Raw genomic sequence first — 26,897 nt, forward strand, 5'->3', positions numbered from 1 at the left:
ACTCAAATCACCACCTTGAGGGGAGCAAGTAGTACGTAGGGTTGATGTTATAGCAGCGGATTAGTAATAGCAGTAGAAATAGTTGTAGTAATACTTGTAATGGAAAAATACAAGAAGCAGCAGTAGCTGTAGTAATAACACAGTAATGTTGTTCTCAGGTCTCTCGTGAGAGATCTCTATCTCAGTAATTGAAATAAATAAATATTTATCAGAGGCATCAACTCTTCTCATGATGGATTCTTACCAGCGCTGTTGTTGCTCTCCTGTCTGTGACCCTGACCTTTCACCTCAAACACAATCTCCTGCACGGGGAATAATTAACTATAAGGTTGATACGCAGCGTGTTCATTTATTTAACATTGTGTTATTATTGTATTCATCAACAACTACTACTCCTCCGGTTAGCACTCATACATGGAGGCTGGTGTATAAACAGATGATGAATAACAATATAATAAAACACAACTGTAAAAATGTAATATGTCTTAATAGTTGTAATTGTTGACAAATACTGCACACATACAGTATATCTGGTAATAACTACATTATAGTGTGCTATAAACAATATATTAAATGTTTATATACTCTTATAAATGCTAAATAGGGGAACTTACCAAGAAATCTTGATTAAAATAGCAAGTTGATGTAATACAACTATTACAGCCTATTGGTTGGAGAATTATTAGACACTTTAAGGCCTAATGCAGATAAACATAAACCTGAGAGTTTTTTGCTTCACCTCACATGAATGTCTTTGACAACATGCCTTTTTCACAGTAGACAGTGGCAGTGGGACACTGAGCCAGCATGCACAATACCAGGACCAGGAAACTGAAGCAGCTAAATGGAATTCAGCCATCCTTATTATCATTTTTATTATGTACACCTGTTTTTCCTACTGTAACATGTCAAAATACCTGCTCCACACAAGCAGTGCCTAACAGTTAAAATAACTGTTACAGGTGCTGTAAACTATTAGTTGATTTAAAACTTACTTAAATCAGCACTCTTCATTTAGAAGTAGCCTACATGTTTCTCTGTGTCTAGTCTTAAATGCTGTGGTGTTTTTTGTGAAACTGACCAAAAACTCATCTTTGCACATTACAGTCATCATATGTGATGATAGATACAGGTGTAGCTTTTCTATAACAAGAAAGTGGAAAGATTTATGTAGAATCAAAATGCTCTTTTTGTTTAGTTTTTATATTTATGTTTTTATGTTAAGGGATTTATCAAAAAAGAAGAATCTTACACTTAAGAATAAGTTAGTTAGTTCATCTCTTATAAACTCTAGTGATGGCGATTGGCTGCTGACCCCCCTGTGATCACCCGAGAAACCCACAGCATGAATATTATATTAGAGTGTCCTCTAGTGGCAGTTTAAAGCAATTACAGTCTATATCATTTCATAAGCCAGGCTGGCAGATGGCAGCTGTTACACGCGGTGATGTGACATTTGAAGGGTCAGCCTGCACAGATTAAACAAACATGTATTTATAGATAGGTTCGACTCTCATATCATTTTTAATTAATAAATGATATGTTTTTAATACATTTTTGTATCGCCTGTAACATACAAAACAAATTATAAGGCGGTATTTTTTTTTTTCTAGGAAACTAAAAAATATTAGGAAGACACTTCCTTCTGTGGACACATAGGCCTACTGTATGTCTCTGGTAGAAAAACTATTAGATGAACTTTGCTCAGGGCCAACACATTCAGCATGCCAGTGTTTGTTACATGTTAAAAGCATGTAAAGCTGGGTGTATAGGCGCTTGGTTAATTGCAGCTTGCTGACAGTATTTTTAGCATATTTGCGGGCGGAGCTAAGGAGGCTGAGATGGAGGGATGCTGCTGAACAGATAGCAGGTGGACACCGCTGATGTTTACATGATGCACTTTGCAGAGGGGGGATCAGAGGAAGCTGGATAGAAGATTTTTGTTTTCGTCGTACAGAGTACATTTCACTCTGGGGCTGGTTTTGTATTTATTTTTAATCGCAGAGAGATCTGAGCTCCGCTGCTCAGCAGACCGACAGACTGCGAAAGGCTCCGTCTGTGTCTGTCGTGTCGCTGGAGGTTGCGACGATGTGAAGCTCCATCGTTGGGTCGACGGCCGAAGCCTTTTCCCTGAAACCTGATATTATGCAGGGAACAAGGCGCACTGGACGGATTAAAGGGGAACAAAGCACCGGTTTAGAAAACGTTTTGCAAACTGGCAGGTCAGTGGATGTTTGTGTGCGCTACCCGTGAAATACAACCAATCCACGGGATGAAACTGCAGTGAATATAGTAATAAATATTGTCATTGTTACACAGCAGCCAACAGCAGGCACATCTCTAATGAAATCGGTCCTTCAAATTTGACCCAGATTCGTTTTTAGTGTGAAAGTGCATCTATTTTCAGCCTGGGTGTCCTGCTGACACTGAAAAGTCTAGGCCTTTCCTGTTTTTAAGGTGTGAGTCCAGGATGGAGACCAGAGAGCTTAATTCAGTAGATTTGCCCAGTGTTTCCCAGATAGAATCTCAAATCAAGTTTTTACTATCAACTGGTTAATAATGTATGTTGCAGGGCCTGGAATGACTTCAAAGGTATTTGCAGGTTGATTGTGTGATGTAGAGTGAAAGATATTGCTATGAGTAATCAAATTCTCTCAGCCTAGTAACTCTGCCAAAAATAGACTGTATTAAAGGACTGTGGTGTTTTTTTGTGTGTTATGTCACTTCCCTGAAGGGAAAATGTCTCATCTGGTATAAAATCAGTGCATGAATATGTGCTCATGCATGCATGCATGCATCTCTGAACCTGCATTATGACCCTCCCCCACAGACCGCATCTCTCTTAAGCTTTGGACTGAATTCTGTAATCCTTTAATTGAAAACTCTTCCGACTATTTTATCCATTTCCCCTCAAATATCATGCAACCCCCCTCCCCCCATCGACCCCTGCCCCCTCCCTCTTCTCTGCCTGCAGAATTAGCCAACTATGGTCGACCCCTCAGAGGCTGAGGAGCAGAATAAGTGTAAAGGTCCACAGCTCAACACACCGGCTGTGGCCACTGACGACCCTCGACTGCCAGAACAGGCTGACGGCACTACAACAGAGGAGGATGGGGATGCCGGTTTTGAGACACCGCCCACCGGCAGTTCTGAGCCGAGCCCCTGTCACTCTGCATCCCCAACGGGGCCAGACGCCGCCTGTCAGGGGGCCCCATCTCAGCAACCACAGACTCAGACTGACAAAGATCTGTCACCCAAATTGCACCTGGACCTGTACAACTTTGACTCACCGGCTGCAGAGGGTAGCCGATACGTGTTAACAAGTCCCCACTCTCTGGAGGCGTGTGCTCGATGTGGGGTCAAACCTGTGGAGCTCCTGCCCCGCCCGCTCTCTGACTTTGCCCGGGAGGCTCCCGGCCGCTCTATGCGTGTTGCGACAGGGCTGTTTGAAGTCTATGAAAGGGACAGGAATGCCAAACTGAGGCAGTGCAGGGAGGAGAGGGAGAGGATAGTCAGAGAGGAAAAAAGAAGAATTCTGCAGGCTACAGTCAATACCGGCGGCAGTGCGCCATCCTCCTCTGTGGAGCAGCAGCACAAAGCCTCCTCTGGCTCCACTCAGCTTTCTAAATCTGGGTCGGTGACCTCCAGCTCAGCCCCTGATTTTGGAGTATCCTCTAGAGCCACAGCATCAGGTCCAACCTCTAAAACTGGCACAGGTCTTTTATCTAAAGCCCCCACCTCCAGTCTTAGTACCTCCCCTAAATCTGCCCAGTCCGCAAAAACTGGTTCCACAACCTCTACGCCATCTTCAAAGGGCGGTTTCCAAGGATCTGCCAAGCATCCTTTGTCCTCCTCATCTGAACAAGTAAAAACCACACGGCCACTCTCATCTGGCCCCCCACCAGTAGTAAGGAAGTCCTCAGGCGGTAAATCTGTGAGCACTTTCCCCAGATCAACACCAAAACACCCTTCCTTCCCCAGAGCCAACTCTACATTAACCTCATCAGTGTCAAAGCCTGCAGTTCAGAACACTGGGACACCTCTGAATGGTGTAACAGGAGGACCGTTCATTCAGCAAAACGGACATCTTGGATTTCATTCCAAAGGGCGAGGAAAAAGCCATTCACTGGAGTCCTTACAGCGGAGGATGGATCACGGCTGCTCTTCCACTTCCACCACCACAACTACCACCACATGCACCTCATCAGAGTCAGGCGCTTCTTCTTCTTACAGCTGGGATGGTGTAAGAGATCACTGGGGTAAAGTCTCCAGTCCTCGAGCTCGCACTATGGCCACTTTCAACTCCCTGATGGGCCGCAGCCTCAGCCTTGGTGACCTGAGCCACTCTCCTCAGACGACACAGAAAGTGGAGCGCATCGTGAAGGAGGTGAAGCGGCGAGGCCTGAAGGCCGTGTCTGAGCGCGACCGCAAGATTGCAGCTTTGATGCTTGCCAGATACCAGGAGGAAGACATCATGAGTCAGACCCGCTATGTGGCTCACCTTCAGTGGGATAGTGAACGCAGAATGGAGGAGCTACGACGAGAGCAGGAGGACCGAGAGAAGCAGCGTGCAGTGCTTCAGTGCCAGCGGGTGTGGCAGACCCAGGTGTCGATACGTCAGCGACGACTCAGCCAGCAGGAGCGACAATCAGCAGCTGCCAAGATGCGACAGGCTGAGGAGAGCGAGGAGCGATGGAGGGAGCTTGCAGAGCAGCAGGAACGTAACCGCCTGTTGAGATTACAGCAGGCAGCACGAGAAGAGAAGCATAAGAAAGCTCTTCAGGAACAGAATCTGAAGGCCCTGGAGGAGGAGAGGGCGGCCATGCTGGAACAGGAGAGGCTGCTGCTGAAAGAGAAGCTCACCATGGCCGAGCTGAAGAGGCAAGAGAAGGAGCACCAGGCCCAGGAGGACAGACGAGGTCTGAACAAAGCAGAGAAGAGACGTCACGCCGCCCTGAGACAGGAGATCGCACGCAGAGAGCAGGAGGAGAGGGAGGAGGCCAGGAGGGCAGCAGAGGAGAAGCTCAGCCGCTCCCTGGAGAATTATGAGCAGATAGTTGAGCGTCGAGGGCAGGAGCTTAAAGAAAAGGCCAAGCGTGAGGAGAAGCAGATTCAGAAAGCACGCAAGGCCGCAGAGAAGCGCGAAAAGCAACAGCAGCAGCTTCTGGAATCTCGTGCAAAAGAGGCAGAGAAACGAGCCCAACAGGCGGCTTTAGTGGCCGAGGAGAGGGCCAAAGAGAAAGCTCAGCGGGCAGTCCAGACCCGGCAGGAGAAGGAAAAACTCCAGAGGCTCAACAGGCAGCGAGTGGAAGAGGAGGAGAAGCAGAGGCGCCTGGAGCTGCTCCAGTCCATTGAGAGGAAGCTCGAGAAGAGTGAGCAGATCTTCAAGGAAAAGAGGGCCGTGCTGGAGAGTGCTCGCTCTGTGGCCAGAGCCTCTTTTCATGTACGAGACAAAGTACGGGAGGAGACCAACATGCGTACTTTTGATAAAATGGCCCTGGAAGCTCAACTCAAAGCCAGCATAGACGATAAATAAACCCATAGCTTTGTTGTGGACTCTGGTCATGTGCTTGGCTCTTGCCTTCATTGTGGCCGTCATCACTCAACAGCTTTACCCTTCTTCCCATAAAGTCCAACAGTGTTAGTTTTTCCGAGTCTTACATATCTTCAGCTTGTTTCATTAGGCTACATTTTTGACCATTGTTTTTTTATATTAGATCCTGTCAAAGTAAACCAAATCATTTTGTATCTTGGATGTAATGAGACTACAAACTATATCAGCGATCATAAATGAACCGCAAAGCCTGTATGAGACATACAGTCGACTTCACAATAGGTGAGAGCTTAGAGAGTGCTGCCTTGAGCAGCAACGCAACCCCTCCTCTCTCTTTCTCTTTGCCCTCTGCTCCGTCTATCTCAGCCACTGGACTGAAAGCTGTGTGGGAATGAAAAGAGTCATTGTTTACCAGGAAGCACAACTCCATGACAACTGCAGAGGCTTTTTAGTGAGCACTCTTGTAAAGGAAAAGTAAGCGCAAATGGTTTTAGACCCCAAAGCAAATGAGGGATCCTTTTGTACATGCACAGTGACACAGCCAGATATAGCAATGGAAATGAAGCCCTAGGCAGGACACTTGTCTGCACCTAACCGCTGACATTGCAGCACAGGAAGGCCGTGTGCACAAGAGCTGTGCTGATGAAGCATCAGAGAACGCCAATTCCTGCAGCAGGGACTTTCTGCCTCCCCCTGTCTCTCGTCTTCATGTCAGATTACACTAAACAGTGAGGGATTCTGAGAGACAGGCAACTTTTGACTCACCCGCAGACGATCTGCTCCCAAAACAGCCGCCTGGTGACCAAGTCAAGGTCAACAGGTACGAGTTTTTATTGCTTTTACAGGTTATGCAATGCCTTCTGTTTTGTTACATCCTGTTGCCTTTCAACGCTTGCAATTAAAAAAAACCTACAACACCACTTGATCACGCTGACCCCAAATTGACAGTGCAGAGAGAAAAAAAAATGCATTTACTCATGAGCCGACATGCAAGCCAACAACGAGGTTTAAAGTCCTCTGGCTGCGCTAATCCTACAATCTCTCAGATTAAAAAAAGAAAAGGGAGATACACATGGGTTTTTGCCCTCAGATGTAGCCGTTGCCATGGCGATAGAAATCGGGATAGAGCAGCGAAAGGTGACTGAGCAGGGAGTGTGTGGGAATATGAGGGGGCTGCCGGTGGGGAGCTGGCTCTCCGGCGGCTTATTCTGGTTGTTTCTCTGCAGAGCATTATTGGAAAAACACACCATCGCTTTGTTATATTAACATCTGTGCTAGGCAGCCGGGAAATTACAGGGAGAAAGCCTCTAAAACCATCACCTACAAGCTGCAGCCTGTCTCTGCAGCAAATCTGTGGGCAGAAAGTAGATTGTGCCGAGTATTTCAGACAGTCACATGCCTGATACCTGCTAAGGTCACTAACTACTGAGATAAAAGCCAGAATGAATTTGAACTGCAGCATTAGACCAGCAGAGGACTGACAGGCTTATGGTGCTGACTGAGCCACACTGTTCCCACCAGATAATCATGGGGAGGTAACGTAAGAGGGATGAGATGGCAGATTTGTAGGTGCATGTGATGGTGGTTGAAAAGGTGAAATCTAGAAATGGTTATATTAAAATGTAGTAACATTATAAAAGCTGCAGTTCATACCTCCTAGTAAACCACAGGTACAATTGCATTCTACATTAAAAAAGAAAACATTAGTAGATCAGAGGTAAGAGGAACAGCTAACCTGCAGACTTTTGGATGACAGCAATGTTAACTCCTTGTGTTGCATGGATTTAACAGCTACTGAACTATTACATCAAAACATGACATTGAAATACTTAAAACTGAGGGAAGTGATGCAGCATTTTAAATTAGTGGTTCAAGGCGCGGTTCCTGGTTCTTAAAATTTGAGAAAATGTGGCAGACCTTTTTGAATTATGCTAACATAAGGCGATAAACTCTATTAGTAAATAAACACTTTAATGATCATCTTTATCATTAATGGATATACTGCAAACAGTGCAGTAAGTGGATGCTCTAAAAATCCCAAAACGATCTATAATATAGTATAAAATGTGTCAAGATGCTTATTATGAAATGTAGTTTAATTTTGCATTTAGTAAATTGATTTTGCAATAAACTACAAGCGGTATTGCTTCAGCATCCAGCTCCTCTCCAAGTGGCTCATTGCTCATTATCTTTAGATGACACAACACTCCAAAGTCATTACAGATGAGTTAGCGTCCTGTTTGCACAAGATACTACCTCATCTTTTAAGATTTCGGAGGCTCCAGACAATAATATTTGTAAACAAGAGCTGAAAGTGCAACACTGAGCAGTCAATGTTGTGTTTAGTCTTAAAGGTCTTCAAATACACATAAAATAATTTTAGACTATGCAAGTCTGTCAAAAATAATTTTATCATGACACTGAAAACAGTGTCTTGAAAAAGGTATTTTATATTCATTAAAACAGCAAAGTTCACTTCATTGTTTTAATACGCAACTTTAAACAGGATCATTGATACTGATGTGACACATATACCTTGTGTACTTTTAACTTATCTTTAACATATACTATAGTTATACTTTATTATACTTTATAGTTTATAAACCCTTAATAGATGGTTTTTAACACATTATAAGCAGATATAAAAACTTAAGTTCAACTCCTCATGAATGTGACCGTTTTGCATGTGAAAATTGTCCACTGTAGCTGTAATCATAGACTGTATAATGATTCTAATTAAACACATGAACAAGTGAGATGAAATAGATTCCTAAATGAACATTTAAAATATGACAACTGGACTATTTTTAAGTGCTTTTAAACTACTTATAAACGCCATACAGGGAGGTTAGAATAAAGTGTAGCCGTACTGTTAATACTCACATTTATCACTCTTATTTTATTTGCAGGTCCTGGTGATGAACGAGAGCTGGTGATGTAAACCTACAATCCTCGTGACAGAACCTTTCTTCCCACACTGAACTTTATCAAAGTGTAACACACAACTTATCTCTCCCCTGATGATAAAAACATCCATATCAAGAGTTTTTACTCATTTTAAACTAGTATCAGTGCCATCTATTGTCCTGCTGAGAACAGGAACCCAGATATGAGCCTAAAGCCTTTTTACCTGCATAAATGAAACGACATGTACAAGGTTCAAACACAGCTTTATTAACATCAAGGCATGTTGTTCAGTCCATAATATGTTCCCTCTTACCTTACCCTGACATGTGGGCTTCTTTTTTTCCTATCATTTCCGGTGTTAAGTTATCATTTGTACATTATCATAAAATGCTTGCGTCAGTGATTTACAATGATTTGCTTGGTCAAGGACAGATTTTTATATGTAGCAATAACAAAATGGTCAAGTTTCAATATCAGACACGTGTTTCCATCATTGTTTTCATAGAACCTCTGTTAAAGTAAAGGACACAATCTGTGCATACAATCAAAACCAGAATAATAAAAACAAACATTTTACAAGACGAATTTGTATAGTCTGTGCTATCTGGTACCTCAAATCTATTATAATCGTATTTGTTTTTGAGAATGGTGAAAACACTAGAAACTCAAGGTACAAGGCTACAGTCACACACTGCCGACTGATCAATCAATGATGTTAGTGTTTCTTAATGTCAAGTAACATGACGGCAACTTATGAGGTGAAGTCTAGAGTCCCAAATGGTCAGTTTTCTTGTCAAAATAATATATTTGATTAGGACACTACAACATAGTACACCTTACTGAGAGAACAGTTGTTCCTAACATACATGTAGTTTTCACTTAAGTATTCTTTGGTAGAAAAGTGTGATTAGATTCGATTTAGCCAAACAGTTCCAGGAACTAGAGTAGTACTTTCTGATGGTTCAATTTGCAGAGTGGACCATCAACTTGTGTACAACTTGCTTTATTCCCAAAATAAAGGATTATTGGATTCTAGTATCAATACTGGGACAAGAGGTGTATATTTACTTTTAAAATATGTGTGAGGCTGTGTTGTTGTTCGTTACCTGATTAGTTAAACGAGAAAATAAAATGTCAACTGGCTGTTTAATTGCTGTTAAATCAGAGTTATATACCAGTCAAACAAACAGATTGTCTGTTTTGAAGAAAGGGGGTTTCGGTCTTTAGTCAGTGTTTCTGTCTCCTTTTCTACCTCTGCATATCTCCTTTTCATTTATTCTTTACAGTAAATACAAAGAACAGCAGGATCACTCTGTTGCTGAATCTCTCTGCCGAATCTGATGCTAAATCACATTAGGAACATTTTGGTAGAAAAGGGCCAGAAGTTTTGTTGCCATAAAACTCTTTTGGAGCCCCTCTCTCCAAAGTTAAATTTTTCATCTCCTTTTCGTTTATTTCTTAACATCCAACTTGAACATCTCGCAACAGTAAATAGAAAGAGAAAATGAATACTGCGTTTCAATCATTGTATAGTTTTTTTATCCTTAATTGCCCTGATTTGATGAACACACAAATAGCAATGTGAAAAAGGGTCTTTCAGTTCCTGGATTTTGTTCTCGTGGGTCCTGGAACTGTTTGGTCAAAAAGGGCTATAAACCAGTATATTCATGAGGGGGCTGAGAACAAGTGCTGTTATATGTAAACCTATTATATATAATAATATAGCACTGTTGATTTGTGTGTTAAACTGAATTCTTACTGCTCTCAGTATAGTTTGCAACCAGAGAAGCCACCAAACTGACTTCTGTGTACAGTTGTCTAAAGTATTTTAATGGTGGGTTTGGGATCAGGATCTCTACATCACTCGGTGTGTGGACTGAGGTAAAGCTAAGGACCATTTCTCCTCTTTTACTTCGCTCTCTCTCCTCTCAGTCCTCTGTTTTGTTTGCAGAGTCCTTGCGGGCCATGATCTTGTACACGCTCTCTCTGAAGCTGCTGTCGGAGGTCAGTCGCCGGGCCGTTTCTCGCAGCTCCTCCATGTTGCTGTCGTCAGCATTGGGCACAGCAAAAGACTTGGATTGTTTTACTGGAACGAAGCATAAGAGAAAAAATGTGGAGAACATAATCAATTAGGTACTTGTGACTAACAGTTGCCTCATTAAATAACAACGATAGAAAGGAACATACTATGTTCTGGAAAAATTGTAATGGACATTTTTCATAATTTTCACATTTTGTGACTGAATAACTAACAAATTAAAATAATCTTCAGTTGCAGCCCAATCTGCAACACATTTACCACAGTGTTACTACAAGAGCCACATCCACTTCTACTATAACAACAGAAACAGTACTGCTACTAGTATTACAACATCTGCAACAAACCGTTATAACGCTAGTAGTACAACTACTGCAACTGTTACTACTACTACTACTACTACTACTACTTCTAATACTGTGCATGACTGCCTGTACAAACGTCATTACAACAAATGATAAACATTTTTCTATTGCACAATTCATGTTTAAAATGCAACACAAAGTGCTTCTCATAAAAAGAAAATCATGATATTTACAATAAAGCAAAGGTAAACAAAACAACGTTTTATAAATTTAAAGAGAGAAGGAGAAAAAATGTTAAAAAGATTAGATTTTGTATAAAATTACAGATTTAAACCTCAAACAGACCTTTCCACCTGTGTTTACTAGTATAACTAAATCTACCTATGTACCTAATATTTCTAACAATGCTAATAATCTTAACTTTACTTGTGCAGTGCTCAAACGCCCCATAAAATATGCTTGATTGCGGGGTGTATGCGTTGTGATGCACAGACTTACACCAGTGGCGTCTGGACACTCTCCTTTGGATTCGGCAGCTCTTGATTCTGCGTGCAGCAGCTTTGTGCAGATACACAGCATTCTTCATGATCGCTGGAAGCTTCGCCTCGATCTCTGCTGCACAGATACACTCCTCAAAAAATCCTGGTTAAACAAACACGCCACACACAGTCCGATGTAATGGAGTCTCAAATAGCCAACATACATTATAAGACAACTGATTAAATCCTAGAGATGTATGTGACAGATTTCTGTTGCTGATGTACAATTGAGCATGAAGGAGAATATTAGTGTTGAGACCTAAATCTGTAATTCTCAGATGAACAGAACTAATTTTAAGTTCTGTGGTAAAAGCTCTAAATGCAAAATCCACATACTTTTTTATTTTATTTCCAGAGCTTCTGCCTGCTACATCTTCTACATAGAATGCATACTCAGGTCATGTGACCGAAGTACAGGACCTCTGTCAGGTTGTATATGGGTATGACCAGTGGTGGAATGTAACTTAGCACTAGTATTTACTCAAGTACTGGATTTAAGAACAAATTTGAGGTACTTTTTACTTTCCTTGAGTATTTTCTTTTCATGCTTCTTTCTCTACTTCACTACATTTCAGAGGGAAATATTACAAATTTTAATTCACTACATTTATCTGACTGCTTAACTTCTGACAACAAACTAGTTCATTTACAGATACAAAATATATGAAGACCTTATAAACTATGAATGAATATAATTTAAACTACTGTACCTAACAATACTTAGACGTAGAGCTGAAACGATGGTTGGCAGAAAATTAATGGCATCTATTTTGATAATGGTTAAGTAAATTTTTATGTAAAAATGCAAAAACATTTCATGGTCCCTGCTTCTTAAATGTGAAGATTTACTGCTTTTCCATGTAACTATTTTAATAATTTTAATACATTTTTAACAATTCTTAGGTTTATTTTGTATAAATATCAGAAAATAGTCACACTTCCACAATGTTTGTTTTGTCCAACCAATAGCCCTAACAATCAATTGAATCAATTAATGTAATTACTATTACAAAATGGTTCAAAATGAGCTCTACCTCAACCAACTATAACAGTAAAATCCTGCTTTTACATTAATGCATGAGTAATAATAATCTAATGATAATATATAATATTCACAGGGGACATGTTTCTGCATTGAGTACTTTTACTTTTAATACTTTAACTACATTTTCTTGATTATACTTACATACTTTTACTTAAGTAACATTTTTGCAGAACTTTAACTTGTAATGGAGTATGTTTTACAGTGTGGTCTTAGTACTTTTATTTAAGATATGAATACTTTCTACTCCAAAGAGTACAACATAGGTCACCTGATGACGTCTGTACAAGTTTCATTTGCTGATGAAGACACAGTAGATACAGTAGAAAGCTCTGGGAATAGCTAAGTGGACCTTGCGTTTAGAATATTTACCACAGATTTTGGTTAGAATCTTCTAAAACTACATGATCTACAGCATTATCTTGATATAAATATGTTACTAAGTTATTCAAATTAACAGTATAGATGTTAAATTTGTGTTCATCACATGTTTGTAATTTTATTCTGGAACAAAATCTTATAAATTTTGTAAAATGTACTATGAACCATTATATATTAATATTCAGATTTCACCATATAAATTATATGGAGACATGAAAGTGAAAATATTGAATAATTACCCAGCCCTATATTTTAGCACTGCCATTTTTATACTGTATAATTTGTAGAGCTGCAACAATTAATAGATTACTCAACAGGAAAGTAATCTGCAACTACTTTTCAAGCAAATGCCGAATGTAAGGATTTGATGCTTTATTTCTCATGACAGTAAACTGAATAACTGTATGAGTACGTCACCTGGAGAAATCACTGCAGGTATTTTTACTATTTGTGACATTTTATAGACCAAATAAACAATCGAAAAACATTTACTGGCAGATCAAATAATAATAAAATAATTAGTTGCAGCAATTTCTAGAGAATAAACTAAACAAAATAAAACTCAAACCTCTAAATTTTCTGTGGACTTCCTAAAACTCTGACAGATGCCTCAAGAACATAAAACATATGTCATCTTCTTTAAGTGATATCTGCTAAATGTGACATTGTTTCTTCTACAATCAACGTGTAATACAAACCCTATCCAGACGAGGGCAGTCTCACAGGTGTATGCTCTTTAACAGGTGTTTTAAACATAAAAACATTCTTTAACAGAAGTTTAGGAGCATTTGGAGCTGTATGTATACCTGTTACAGATAATTATGTGAACAAATAATTATCTAAAATGCAACTAAATTTTAATTAACTAAATGCAATCTTGCACCATATAATATTGAATTACATTAATATTTGCCATCAGATACAAAAGGTATCAATGAATTCACTTACGCCTCAGCTGTGTCACATCCCCCTTCATCTTCTCGTCTCTCTCTTTGGTCCGGTCCAGTGACTCCAGGCCTTTCTCCAGGTCCTGCAGAGCCTCTTCAGCCTGCTTCAGTCTCTTCTCCAGCTCCATCCGGGACTCTATCTCTGCCTGAGACACACAGGAACACACAGGATCTGATTGAAAACATATTTAAGCGACTGAGTCAACTAAGACATGAGTTCAATCAATCTAAATATCCAAAAATAAATGTAATGTAAATATCCACATATGTGGATATTTACTTTACATTTATTTTTATTATATTATTATTATATATTATCATTTTATTTTTACATATATTTAAGGGAAACGTTGGGCTTTTAATGATGTGGTGGAAAAAATATTTCACTCAGGCTAAGAGGTCACAGTTTATTCAAATTCAAACTGTCTCACGATAAAGGAAACAACGCAGCAAAAGGAATGTCACTTTTCAATAGAAACCTTTAGTGTTACATAATGAACTGAAAGCAGCACCACAGGCCTTTCCACCTCTTTAATAAAGTATTCTGGGAAAAAAACACTTAAAACATGAATTTGAATTTAAATATCGATTGTTGTGAGCTTCAGGCCAAAAATAGCATTATAATTTATCGCCTGTAAAACACCACTAAATCCAGCCTGGAGAAACAGTTCAGAGTAAATATTTGAGATGAGTGGTACAACCAGTTGGTTGAGGTTTGGGTATCGCTCACAGGCACTTCAACAGCTCAGGAGTTTGTATCTTTAACTGCTTGTCTCAAATAATAGTTTAACTGAAAGAGTGAGTTGATGTAAGGAGTGATGGATACAAATCTTCAAAGAATAGTCGAATAGTTCCCCAGTGACTATCTAATAGTATTTTTGTTTGAAAGGCACATCCCTAAATGCGAAGCAAAAAGTGGTACTTTCATTGAGAGAAAATGAACTTAAACTGGAGGATGAGGGTTTTTCTGTTCCAGTAAGGGTAATGTGATATCTGCTTTTCACGCCAGAGAGACTCAGCACGTCAGACTGGATGTGAGAGATGATTAGATTAGATTCGACTTTGCTCTCATAATGCAGAGAGTACAGGTACAGAGCTAATGAAATGCAGTGGAAGAGGAGGATCTGCTGTTGAAGCACCTGATTCAGTAACATCTGACTAGATGAGCAGCCTGAACAGTGCTGGAAGAAGAACTGAAGTAAAAGTAGCAATTCTACAATGCAAAAATACTCTGTTACATGTAAAAGTCCAGCATTTAAAAATTTACTAAAGTAAAAGTACTAATTACGCAGAACGGCCCATTTTAGATTCACATATTGTATTACTGGAATATCATTAGTGATGCATTTGAGCAGCTTGTAACAGTGAGGCTAAATTTAACGGATTATATTTTGTATTAATAATCTGAATCTGCATTATAAGTTATCAAATAAATAGTAGTGGAGTAAAAAGTAAAATATTGGCTTCCTAAATGTACAGGAGAAGAAGTATAAAGTAGCATGAAATTGAAAAACTCAAGTAAAGTACTCAAGGAGAAACTGAACAAGCATGTTTACTTAATTTCACTTTGATTAGTTTGTGTTTTCATCATTTGACTGTTCATCTTGTGACAACTCTTCACTTTTATCTTATGAATCTATTTGAAAACATAATCCTGGCAGCTGACCTTTAAACTGACTTTGAGTCGTGTTTTGTTGCAGTGCAACTGCAAGCTGAGAGCGGCAGGGTCACGTTCTGTTACCTTAAGCTCGGCCTCGGTCTGCTGCTTGTCCACGGTGAGCTGAGTGAGCGACTGCTGCAGCGTCCTAGCCTGAGACGAGTAGTACTCTCTCTCCTGCTGCAAGACTTTAGCCCGCTGCTCTTTCTCCCTGAGCCTAAACAACAGAAACCCTGTCAAACAGGGAAACAAATACACACACAGTACACAACACAGAAAACGTCATGCGTATCTCTGTGCTAATCTGAAAATGTTCATAGCTCTGATTTTGGCAATTTTTTATGATTGTGACATTATTTAAGCCATTTTAAAAGCTCAAAACAAAACCGCTTTGTTGCAGGAAAAAAGTTGTGGATTTTCAGACATGAGTGCTTTTGTCAAAGATACCCTTCACTGTCAGGACAGCGTTTATTGGTGCCATGGTACTCACTGAGTTCTACACAACACAGATGAATGTTCATAAACGCCCACATGGAATTTCATTAAAAAGGTTAAAACAGGAACCAACAGAACTTTATCTGAAGGAGATCAGTTTTATCTGCACATAACGTCTGACTTTTAGCATCTGTGAGACATTTATATGAACATGGTAATGCAGCGAATTGCTGTTTTAGATGCCGTTTTTTGTATGAATTAAACAAACAAGATATAATGTGTAAAGTTTAGAGCTTTAAAGGTGCTGGTAGGCCGACACAGAGCCAGGCTAGTTGTTTTCAGTCTTTATGCTAAGCTCCGCTAACAGGCTGCTGGTTTTAGCCTCATATTTAACAAAACGTGAATAAGCCTATTTCATAAAATGTCAAGCTAATACTTTGAGATTGATTTGATTATTTTTTATTTGGTTGAATATTTGATGTCTTTTAAAATATCTCATTAATTCTTAAGGAAACTAGCTTAACAGCTGTCTTCATGTTTTTTTTTTTGTTTCTGCTCTTCATCTGAAATCATCTTCAGACATCTTCAGATGTCAGATACAACACAACTCAACAGATACAACACAGTTCCATATTGTATAAACAGAAAAAAGTCTGTTCAATTGTTTTAGTTTTATATATTCTTTTGAACTGAAATGATTGGGAAAAAAGACAAAAATCAAATCTGAAATGTTAAAATGTGAAAATGAAAACAGTCCTTTTTACTTTTGCTCCTCAATAATATATAAATAAGGTGGTAGAAACACCTTTCAGGGAAAAAAATCTTGTTTAAAAGAGGACGACTGAGAAGAGGTGGAGAGTACAGGCAGAGCTCATGGAAACATAACGTTGTAATATCCCACTTACTGGTGCTGATCAATGAGCTTGTTGTTCAGGGATCAATACACATTTCCATCAGTAGTTACATCCTCTGTGCCATTAGTATAGGAGGTTCCCTGAAAGGCCGGAGTATTTCACCCTTTGGATGCTAAAACGTAATCGCAGGCTAAAGCACTCTTGTAAACTTATATTACCTTGGATGTTTTATTTTATTTCAGAATTGATTGATTGATCGATCACCATTTCCAACATGACCCTGGCATTAATATGTTCATTAAAACTTTTCATTGTCATTTTTGTAGATTTTTTATTCATTATGTTCTTTTTTTGCTGCACCAAACCAGTAATCCCAGTCTGATGCCAGTCTCACTTACTTGTCATCCGCCTGCTCCTTCTCCTTCAGCAGGATCTTCATTTGCTCCTCGATGTGCCGCAGGTCCTGCAGCAGGTCCATGTCTCCGGGATCCCCCCCATCCTCAGACTTCCTGCAGTCTGAGCTGTCCTCTGCAGTCTTCACCTCCTCCATGTCCGGTTCCTTCACCCCCAGCAGCTCTAGAGTTCGCCGTTTCTCCTGAGAGAGCTCCTGAAGGACAACACCAGTGGATTCAGATACCAATGAATCTGCTCAGTCTAAAATAACTCCATCTGTTCTGGTTTCAGTGCAGAGGTTGAGTGCTGCATATTACAAGTGTAATAATTTATGCAGAACAAAAAGCAAGTTGAGTGTTCATTCATTTCATTGGAAAAAGTACTTTAACTCAAGGTCCAACTGAAAGCTCTGGAAAAAGCTAGTACATTAGTGGACCTCGAGTAAATATTCAGTTAAATGATCTTTCACATACATATTCATGTGTTTTTCAGATTCAGCAAAAATCCAAATTTATGAATGAGTGACATATTGATATTATAGTTATTTTGTATATACAAACATATTTTGAGTTCAGTTATTACATTTATGAAAATTTTCACAATAAAGATGAAGTTTCTACATTAACAGTAAGTAACTTATAGAAGAAGCTTTTAAATTAATTTGATAGATCTAGAATTTCTTTTTAGTTTTAGGGAATAGTATGATATTTTGAAATGTGCTTTGCTCTTTGTTTTTTTGCCAAATGTTAGATGAGAAGACTGAACCCTCTGTATCTGTTAAATATATAGCCAGCAGCTGGTTAGCTCAGGTTAGCACAAAGACTGGGAAGAGGGGGAAACCGCTAGCCTGGCTCTGTCCAAAGGTAACAAAATCCACCACTAAAGCTCAGTAATTAAAGGTCAAATATCTTGTTTAATTACTACATAAGACTCTAGTGTAAAAACAGCATTTGTAGTTTTAGGTAGATTAGGAGCAGTGACTTCCTGGAGTCTCTAACGGTTGTCTGGAAAACAAACGTGATATAATGTGTTAACGACTGAGCTTTAGAGATGCTGGCAGGCGGATTTTGTGCCCTTTAGACAGAGCCAGGCTAGCTGTTTCCAGTCTTTATGTTAAGATAACCAGCTGCTGGCTTCCATCTAACTGATAGACATGAGAGTGATATAGGTTTTCACATGGCTCCAATCCACTTTCACTGAAAGTTGCATCAATGTGAAATTGATTACGTTCTCAGGGTAATTGTTCTATCAACCTCAAGGGTTTGTTATATAACTTATTCCATCAGCAGTTGTAACATTACATGATCTGATTTGTGCACCAGAGTTCTTTCCAACTCATCAATTAGTTATTCTTGATACACGCTTGCACACATGCAGTATCTGCGTAGCGGAGAATCTGTGCATGAGTGACAGATAACTTTAGTATGACCTTGTCTTTGTCATACCTCAATGGATTTCTGCAGCATGATGGTTAAACTGCTGAGCTCTTCTTTTTCACTCTCAACACCTTTCAGGGACTGAGCTGTACCGTCCAGGTCTCTGCCATCAACCACATAACAGAAAACAAAATCACTTTCATTTACAGGCTTGTACAGTATAATCAATGTCACTTAATGGAAAATGGTTTTTACAGTTTGATATGCTCCTGCTCTGCCTTCAGCTCCAGCACCACCTCCTCAAACTTCATTTTCTCCTCCTCCAGAACCTGGTTCAGACGCTCCAGCTCCTACACAAACACACACAAACTGTTTTAGAGCATTTACATAGGACAATTTCACTGATCACACAGGTCCCAGGATGAACTGAGACAGTAGTTGGCAAAAAAACATTTAGCTATACAAGATTAGTGTGAATGATCATTTTTATTAATACTTAAATATTGAAAAGCAAAAGATTAATCACTTATTCAACTACTTGTCTGACAGTAAATTATTCTGCAACAATTTTGATAACTGATTAATAAAAAACTGCAATCATTCTTAAAGTCCAGCTTCTCCAATGAGATGATGTGCTGTGTTTCTGTTTTATATCATAGTAAACGAAATTTCTTTGGATTTCGGACTATTGATCGGACAAAACAAGAAACACAAAGAAGCCATCTTGGGCTCCAGGAAATTGTGATGGCCGTTTTGCACTATTATCTTTCATTTCATCCATCCATTCTACAGGGCCGGACCGCCATGCCGCCTTCTTTCATTTCATACAACTAAACAATTAATTAATTTAATCAAAAATAATGGATGAAAATAATTCTTAGTTGCAGCCCACACATATAATTTAATGTGTTAAATGTAATATTATGAATATTTTAATTATTTAATTTTGACAGTGACTCGTTTGTCTATGTGTGGCCCTGCGATGGACTGGCGGCCTGTCCAGGGTGTACCCCGCCTTTCGCCCGATGTCAGCTGGGATTGGCTCCAGCCCCCCTGTACGCAGGATAAGCGGTTGACGATGGATGGAATTTTCTTGTCTTTTTGTTATTGCTGTAATGTGACAATACCAGAGGAGTAAACATCACCTCTCTCTGTGCTCTCTGATGACTCAGCTCCTCAGTCTCTTCCATCAGCTTATCTGGAGAAAGAAAAACATTTCACATAACCAGCCCCTGCTTGTTAAACCTTTAAAAAAGCTCATTTATTCGGGTGACTCCCCCCCCGTATACCCAGATACTCCTGCTTCTCCTTGGCCAGCTGCAGCCCCTGAGCTTCCAGACTCTCAATCATGGCCCCACCCAGCTGGGCGTTCTTCCAGGTGCTGTTGGACAAACATTCAAAAACAAGGGATGATTAGTAAATTAAACACAGTAAATATATGCTTTCCATCATATTTGGTGATGGTGGTCGATCACTGTGGTCCAGGCTGAATTGCCATGAAATTTGGTGCAGACAATAATGGCTGCCAGAGTATGCATCTCTCTGACGTTGGTGATACAGGAGTGGAATTTTACTCCTCCAAAAAGACTTTTGATTCCCGTACCCCCAACAATTTTTTTCCCCCCTGTCCCGTCCCAGTCCCATGATGAATAGTGAAATCGACTCATGTCATTGAAATGTCTGCCTCTAGTTTGTAGTTCAGAGTGAACGATCTTGACAAAGTTTGGCTGGGTCTAAACATTCATGGTCTCAACAGGATAACCTGTAATGACATTTAGCTCCATCAACAGGCCAGGCAAGTTTTCACTTCACAGTGAACAATCTCACCCTCTACTTGATGGATTGCCATGAATTCAGACCTTCATGGTCCCCAGAGGATGAATTCTATTAATTCAGATCCACAGACTTTTCCTTTAGTATAATCATTAGGTCAAAAGTTTGTCCAATACTTTGGATCATGACCAAATACAGTGGAAGTGAATAATTACCGAATGTTAGCATGCTAATACACAAGACTAACATGGTGAAAATGGTAAAGATTAAACCTGCTAAACAACGACTCTTAGTCTTGTTAAAAGGTGTAGCGGATAAAGGGAGTGTAATTTCTCAAGAAATTGTCTGAACATTCTTGCTTTGGTAACAGATCTGATGCTGTTTCTTTGTGTATGAACTAAACATTTCTGACTGGCAACTGTGGAATTGTCTAATATTTCCACAAACAAAACTTCTCCCATCAAAATAATGATGTAATCCCATGAAGATTGTACACAAAGGGTCACGTTACGTGTAATTCCTTCACAAGACCAACATTTAGTCGATTACTCACACTTTCCCTGACTCCTGGAGCATCTCCATCCACTGGACCTGCTCATCCTCACACTCAGCAGCCAGGACTATGGTACCCTGGGGGACGGACATACAATATTTTACACCAGCATCTTGTCAATTAAGGGTTCAGGCTGTAAAATAGACAGTGGATTTCCATCTTTGGGCTGCTGAGAGTATAAAAATGTAGGTGTGTCCCAGTGTGCAGTTACATTCACTGCATGTCCCATTTGTTACAAGATCAGATTAGTTATAAAAGTACAATTAAGAAAAAGCTTAAAAGCATTGTCATTGAGATATTACAATAATGTATGGGTGCATTTTCTCTGTCTTGGCCTGTTCTTAACATTACACTTTAAACATCTGTCAGGCTGATAAATGTAAAGGAGGAAATGTTCACTCAATGTGTGACAAAATTGTTTTCTTACAGTAAAGTCTTCCAGGTTGACCACAACAGCAAAGGGCATGCCCATGTTTTCATTAGCTGACACCACACATCCTCCCAGAGGAATGACTCCCTGAGACAGAAACACATCACACAGTTATTTATAATGTTGTTTCTGGATAATTCAGGTAAAAGTCAGATGTTTATAATAACAAAAAGTGACTTAAACACATGGTTATTCATCTAAAACCTTCTACATGTTTTTGTGCAAGCACACGTCATCTAATAAAAGAAAAAAATCTTTTTTGTTTTCTTACAAGAAAAAAATCTTTTTTGTTTTCTTACAGGTGTGCAGAGAAAATGCAGAGGCTCACCTTGGGGTGGATGTTGAAGTACTTGTTGGTCTCAAAGTTTCTCTTCTCGCTCTCTGCATAGTAGAGCAAGAAGCTGTCTTTAATGATGAAGAATCTTTGTACCGAGGAAGACAATGAAAGCAGCAGTGAGTGGGGCTGAAAGGAACCAACGTCTGTCCATGTTCCCAAAGCAAAACTTGTGATCAGGTGACCTGTTTGATAATGCGTTACTGGTTTGTGTTCACAGATGTGCAATGATGAGCTTTAGTATTTAAAATTGGAACATACCTGCTTGATAAATCTACATATTTACATGTTTACTTGTCACTTGCATGTCCTGTTACTTTGGATTTAATTCAACTTGAAAACTAACATATAAAAAGAGAAACAAACAATTTGCCAGTATTTCATAGTAAAACGAATATTCCAGTGATTTAGTACTGCACTTCCATAAAGTTGGGGGACTAAGAGACAGATTTAATAAAGAATGGTGGATCTGTTATTTCCTATAATGCACCTATATAGCATCTTTCATTGACGCACTGTCATGGTTATTTTCTCAGACTTTATAAAGCTATTCCAGACTCCTAAGAGAAATTATAAAAAGTTAGTTCACAGGCTGAGCAGCACTCTTCATGACGAGTAAACTAAGCTTTATGTGAGAAATCCCCATTAATGTCACCAACAGGAAAGGCAGTTAAATATTCTACCACATTATAACTGAAATGATTTAAAATCTTTCTGAGGATCAGACCGGTTGGCAGATTTGTTTCAAACAACTTCCGTTTTTGTTAAGCTGGTGACAACGAAAAACACTAAATCACTGAGCTCATGCGTCTGTAGTTTGGCACAGAAAACCAAATAGGCATTTACTGAAAATAACCAAATTATTTTGACCTTTATGACACAAGCAAATGGGAAAGGTTACAAAGACTGTGCTGCAAATGGACTCTCTGGATCCACTGTGTATTGTCGTTTTAACGGTTATGTAAACTAAGAGCATTATCATGACATAAGGTACCAATCCAGGCATTTTAACATCCAAATATACACTCTACTCAGGGTACACTGACACTGGGATATGAAAACGCCTGTGGACACGTCTATCCTGTTGTTATATAAAGCAATCCTCTAATACACAATCCCCTAATAAACATGTCAGCAGTTTGGTTTACCCAAAATGTTGGAAGAAAATAAGTTCGACTTTCAACGTCTGAAATATAGGCGACAAGTTTTATCAGTTCTTCTGCCATAAAAAAAAATATTTTCTGTGATTTGTCTAAAATAAAAAATGATTACAGATGTCTACAACTATGGATTTTTCGCTCTGGAATAATTATATTTGAGTAAATTTGAGTATTCTGAACTATTATATCAATAATTAACTTTTCACTACTCTTTGACACTCTAGAAGGAAACTATGACGGTTCTCTAAGAACCATCAGCATTATTTTACTGAGCATTGGGAAACTCTTTCCAAAATGTCAACTTTTTTATAATTAAAGCAAAAGCAGGTTTCCTCTAAGTTTAACCCGTAGTTTTTAAAGCTCATCCAGGATTTTCCCATACCAGTAGGAAGAAGAAAAAAATCACGAGACATGTGAATCACACCTCACTCTCACCTGCGGGACCACTTGGCCGATGGCCGTCCAAAGGGCCTTTTCCACAGGACCCCATGCAGCTGCACTTTGGTGCTGATGTCTAACGCTTCAGAGTCCGACTGCTCCATGGACGACCAGGGCGAGAACAGAGAGTTTCTGGACGAAGAGGAGAACATTGTCTCTGGTTTCCCACGCCCTGGGAGGTGGGGTAACAAAAATAATAAAAATAATCAATAGAATCAAAAAAACACGAGACACAATACAGTCTGTCAATAACAATTAGCCCAGTAACACGAACACACATAGAGGGGTGTGTACAGCTGCAGGGACAGCTTCAATACAAAACAGGAAAAGTAGCAAACAAATCCCAATAACTCAGCAGGGTGGAATGATGCAGCTGCCAATACGCTCATCAGCTGGAGGCAGACTGACTACACAGCACAGTGGAGATGAAAACAGGGATGACAGACAGAAAGATAGAGGGAGGGAGGAGGAAGAGGAGGGATACTGGGAGGCGATGGGGGAGGGAAGCTTTAGGAATGAGTTGCTAAATCTGAAGCCAGTCAATACATTCCAGCCAGTAAAAGCTGTTATTCAGATTACTGTGCTTGCAGCAAGCAGCAGTCTCCAGCTCTTGGCAGGTACAAACTCTCTGGTCTCTCCATCCATTACTCCAGCAGTGAATTAGGAGAACATCTGTAGCAGCAGAGGCGTGGCTGCACGACTCCTGGTAAAGAGGATGGAGAGACAGAGTGGTTATCTCAGCATCGCGAGTTTCAGATTAATTTACAGAACATGTGTCAGAGTGGATGGACAGCAGATTATAACGATATTTACAACTCAGTCTCAACAGAGAAACGCATGAGCCTGCATAAAATTTCTAAGTAAAACGTCATGTCAGGGAAGAAAAGCCTTTTACATCTAATTTAAGAGGAAAATAAAGTTGCCAAAAGTAAGTGTGATAATCCTTAAATTCTTACCTTGATGAATAAAATATAAATTGCTGCTAAGTGCATTAAAATCAAACATTTAAATGAATCAATTCCACCTGAAATTGGGGTAAACAGAAAGGTTATTGACCTGCTATATTCCTTTAAAGGAAAACGACTTAAATCATCAAAACATAAGCAAATATTTTCACCAGTTAAAAAAAAAAACAACTTTAATTTATTCATCATAAAACTTGTTTCACAACTGAATTTCACAATCAAAAGTATTGAAATAAGGCAGACTCATTCTGGAATGACAGAAAATAAAAATAAGAGCGACACACTGACCCCCCCAAAAACATTTCACGTTTTATTACAAATATTAACCAGATCCTAAAACTCTCCTGATACAAACTAAAACCTTCAATCAGCCCCAACATGTGCCGTCATCTCTTCCTGCTTGTGTCGGAGCTGATGCATCAAACTCCACCTGCAGATATCTGCCAGTTTAAAGGGTTTCTATAGATTAATTTTCACATATATGCACCTATCAAACATGTTAAGTGCAGATACTGAATGCGAGTCTGTGTGATTACATGTAAATGAGGTTATTACTAAATTTTTAAGATGATCAGACTCAGACCACAGACTTGATTTTGATTGGTCAAACAACCACAGAAAAACCTGAGTCTGTGAAGTGTTGAGCTCGGCAAGTTTGTCATTTTACTTAGCGCAGGTGCAATCAGCCAATCAGCATGCAAGGATGAAGGATGTTCTTTGAAAGACTAAACATCATGAACATTATTTCTGTCCTGCGTCATTGTAGACTAAACCGTATTTAATCATTTTGCTGTCCTGTGAAAACTCCAAACCTCAACTTCACATGAGCTACAGAAAACAGCTGTGTTTTCAGTTTTGTGACGATGCACTTTTCGGATTATACTTTTGGGTTTAAAAGGTTTATTTAACTTAAAAGGATCACATTTTTTTCCAAGTTTCTCTTAAAATGGTCAGGTACCCATTGTACACTGCAAAATGTATTGCTCGCTGTAATCAATCCTCCTGTCCATAATGCCCATGAAGTTATCCCTTCCCAATTCCAGTCAAACACATGGGGGCAGAACATAGTCGTTCAGTGTAAAGCTACATTCAAAAGTTCAGCCAAAGCTAAAATGAGGCTTTAGTAGTCCAAGTTGGACGAGTCAGGTTAGTATTTTCTAAATGTTTAAAATCTGTTGATGGCACAATAAAACAATTTTGTAGTAAAAATACTAACTCTGGAAGAGACCCACTTGGGTTGTCTACTGCATCACACTCCTGATGCTTCATTTGGCTTTGGCTCTTTTGGCTCGCCTTTTTTTTTTTTGCAGAACAAGGATTTTGTCCCTTATCACATTATGAAGGATTTTTTTCACTGCCAGTATGGAGAGAAGGAACAATTACAGTAACCAATAATGGTATGTGTATTGTCTTAAGCCAGAAAAAAATGAGAACCTTTCCTATAAAGATGTAGTATAACGTTCTTCGCACGTGTCAGCAAAATATAATCACCACCAAATTAGGAGAAACATCGTTTTCACAGGAGATTGATATGACACCAGCATGTCTCTCAAATATAGCTAGCCACTGATAAGCTTACAATACATAAATAACCTGCTAAACTACATTTTGATTTTAATTTAATTTTACTTTTATAACTACTTCCGTCGTTCTTCAGGCCTTAAATACCTATTTTCTCAAACAAAACCATTGTGGTAATTTCATTAGATGTCTGTTTTTTTCTGCACTCCTCTCACTGGTTTGAAGCTGGCGGGGCTCAACAGGAAAAAGGCATTGTCACATACTTCCATGCACCAATCAGAGTTTAACAACACTCAAATCAAGTCCTATTTTAAACACAGTTTGCTTTAAAATTCACATACTTTTTCTTTGTACTTTTAGTGCTGCCCCTACGAAGTACATACTGTTGCATGCAGTATGCACACAACTGGGAGATACTACTACATCCTAACATTGTGCCTTGAATCTTGCTCATACTCATGCTGCGCAGAGGATTGTGGGTCAGAATATTCAGAAAAGCATGCTCGCTTGCATGCCGCAAAATGCAACCAGCTGCAGTAGGACGTCCTGGTATTTTTGGCATAATACATTTGACATTCTATGTATTGGGACACACTAAATAGTATGGGTTTATCGACCGAAGATTAATCCATCCATCCATCGTCAACCGCTTATCCTGCGTACAGGGTCGCGGGGGCTGGAGCCAATCCCAGCTGACATCGGGCGCAAGGCGGGGTACACCCTGGACAGGTCGCCAGTGACCGAAGATTAATCTACAACAATTTTGATAATCGTTTAAGTAATGTTTAAAGCTAAAATGCTATGGTTTGTGCCTCAAATCTCTCTTGTTTTTTTTGCGTTCTATGATAGTAAACTGGGTATAATTGAGTTTTTGGACACTTGGTTAAACAAAGAACAGCATTTGAAGACATCACTCTTGGATTCTGGGAACATTTTCCCCAATTTTCTGACGTTTTTTGGGTTTTTTTTTTTTAGACCAAACGATTAAACGAGAAAATAATCAACAGATTAACAGATAATGAAAATAATCTGTTAGTTGCAGCCCTAAACACATACATCAGCAGACGAATTAATTTTTAAAAAACTAGACTAAATGCCAAATCTCAGCAGGGACTCTGATGCAACATTGTTTAGAAGGATGACGGTGGCATAACGGGCCTGTCCTCCCACCTGCCTGGAGGGGGGGTATCCTTTAGTACACACAGTGTCCCATAAAAAGATCATGCAGCTGCTGGTCTGCAAGCGAACAACCCCTCCCTGTCATGAAAGAAAGCCTAAAACATCACAGTGGGTTT

General features: G+C 39.4%; 2 protein-coding genes across 2 annotated transcripts; one reads left to right on the forward strand and one right to left on the reverse strand.

Annotated features, from left to right (window-relative positions):
- The first annotated feature begins 1,808 nt into the window (after window positions 1–1,808).
- Window positions 1,809–8,753, forward strand: ccdc177 (coiled-coil domain containing 177). The gene is made up of 3 exons (XM_038728439.1): window positions 1,809–2,222; window positions 2,975–6,374; window positions 8,464–8,753. Exon 2 carries the CDS (start codon window positions 2,987–2,989, stop codon window positions 5,534–5,536), a length of 2,550 nt encoding a protein of 849 aa, XP_038584367.1. The 5' UTR covers window positions 1,809–2,222; window positions 2,975–2,986; the 3' UTR covers window positions 5,537–6,374; window positions 8,464–8,753.
- plekhd1 (pleckstrin homology domain containing, family D (with coiled-coil domains) member 1) lies at window positions 8,708–26,877 on the reverse strand. The gene is made up of 13 exons (XM_038728440.1): window positions 23,114–26,877; window positions 21,513–21,606; window positions 21,182–21,271; window positions 20,755–20,831; window positions 19,718–19,809; window positions 19,574–19,626; window positions 18,684–18,778; window positions 18,498–18,591; window positions 17,058–17,266; window positions 15,455–15,587; window positions 13,715–13,859; window positions 11,303–11,446; window positions 8,708–10,547 (listed from the first exon to the last, which is right to left on the reverse strand). Exons 1-13 carry the CDS (start codon window positions 23,266–23,268, stop codon window positions 10,390–10,392), a joined length of 1,539 nt encoding a protein of 512 aa, XP_038584368.1. The 5' UTR covers window positions 23,269–26,877; the 3' UTR covers window positions 8,708–10,389.
- Window positions 26,878–26,897: the final 20 nt, after the last annotated feature.

This window comes from Micropterus salmoides, unplaced genomic scaffold (genome assembly GCF_014851395.1).
Source record: "Micropterus salmoides isolate LMB-PRFRI ecotype aquatic unplaced genomic scaffold, ASM1485139v1 Ms_hic_scaffold_19, whole genome shotgun sequence".
NCBI classification, from domain to species: Eukaryota; Metazoa; Chordata; class Actinopteri; order Centrarchiformes; family Centrarchidae; genus Micropterus; species Micropterus salmoides.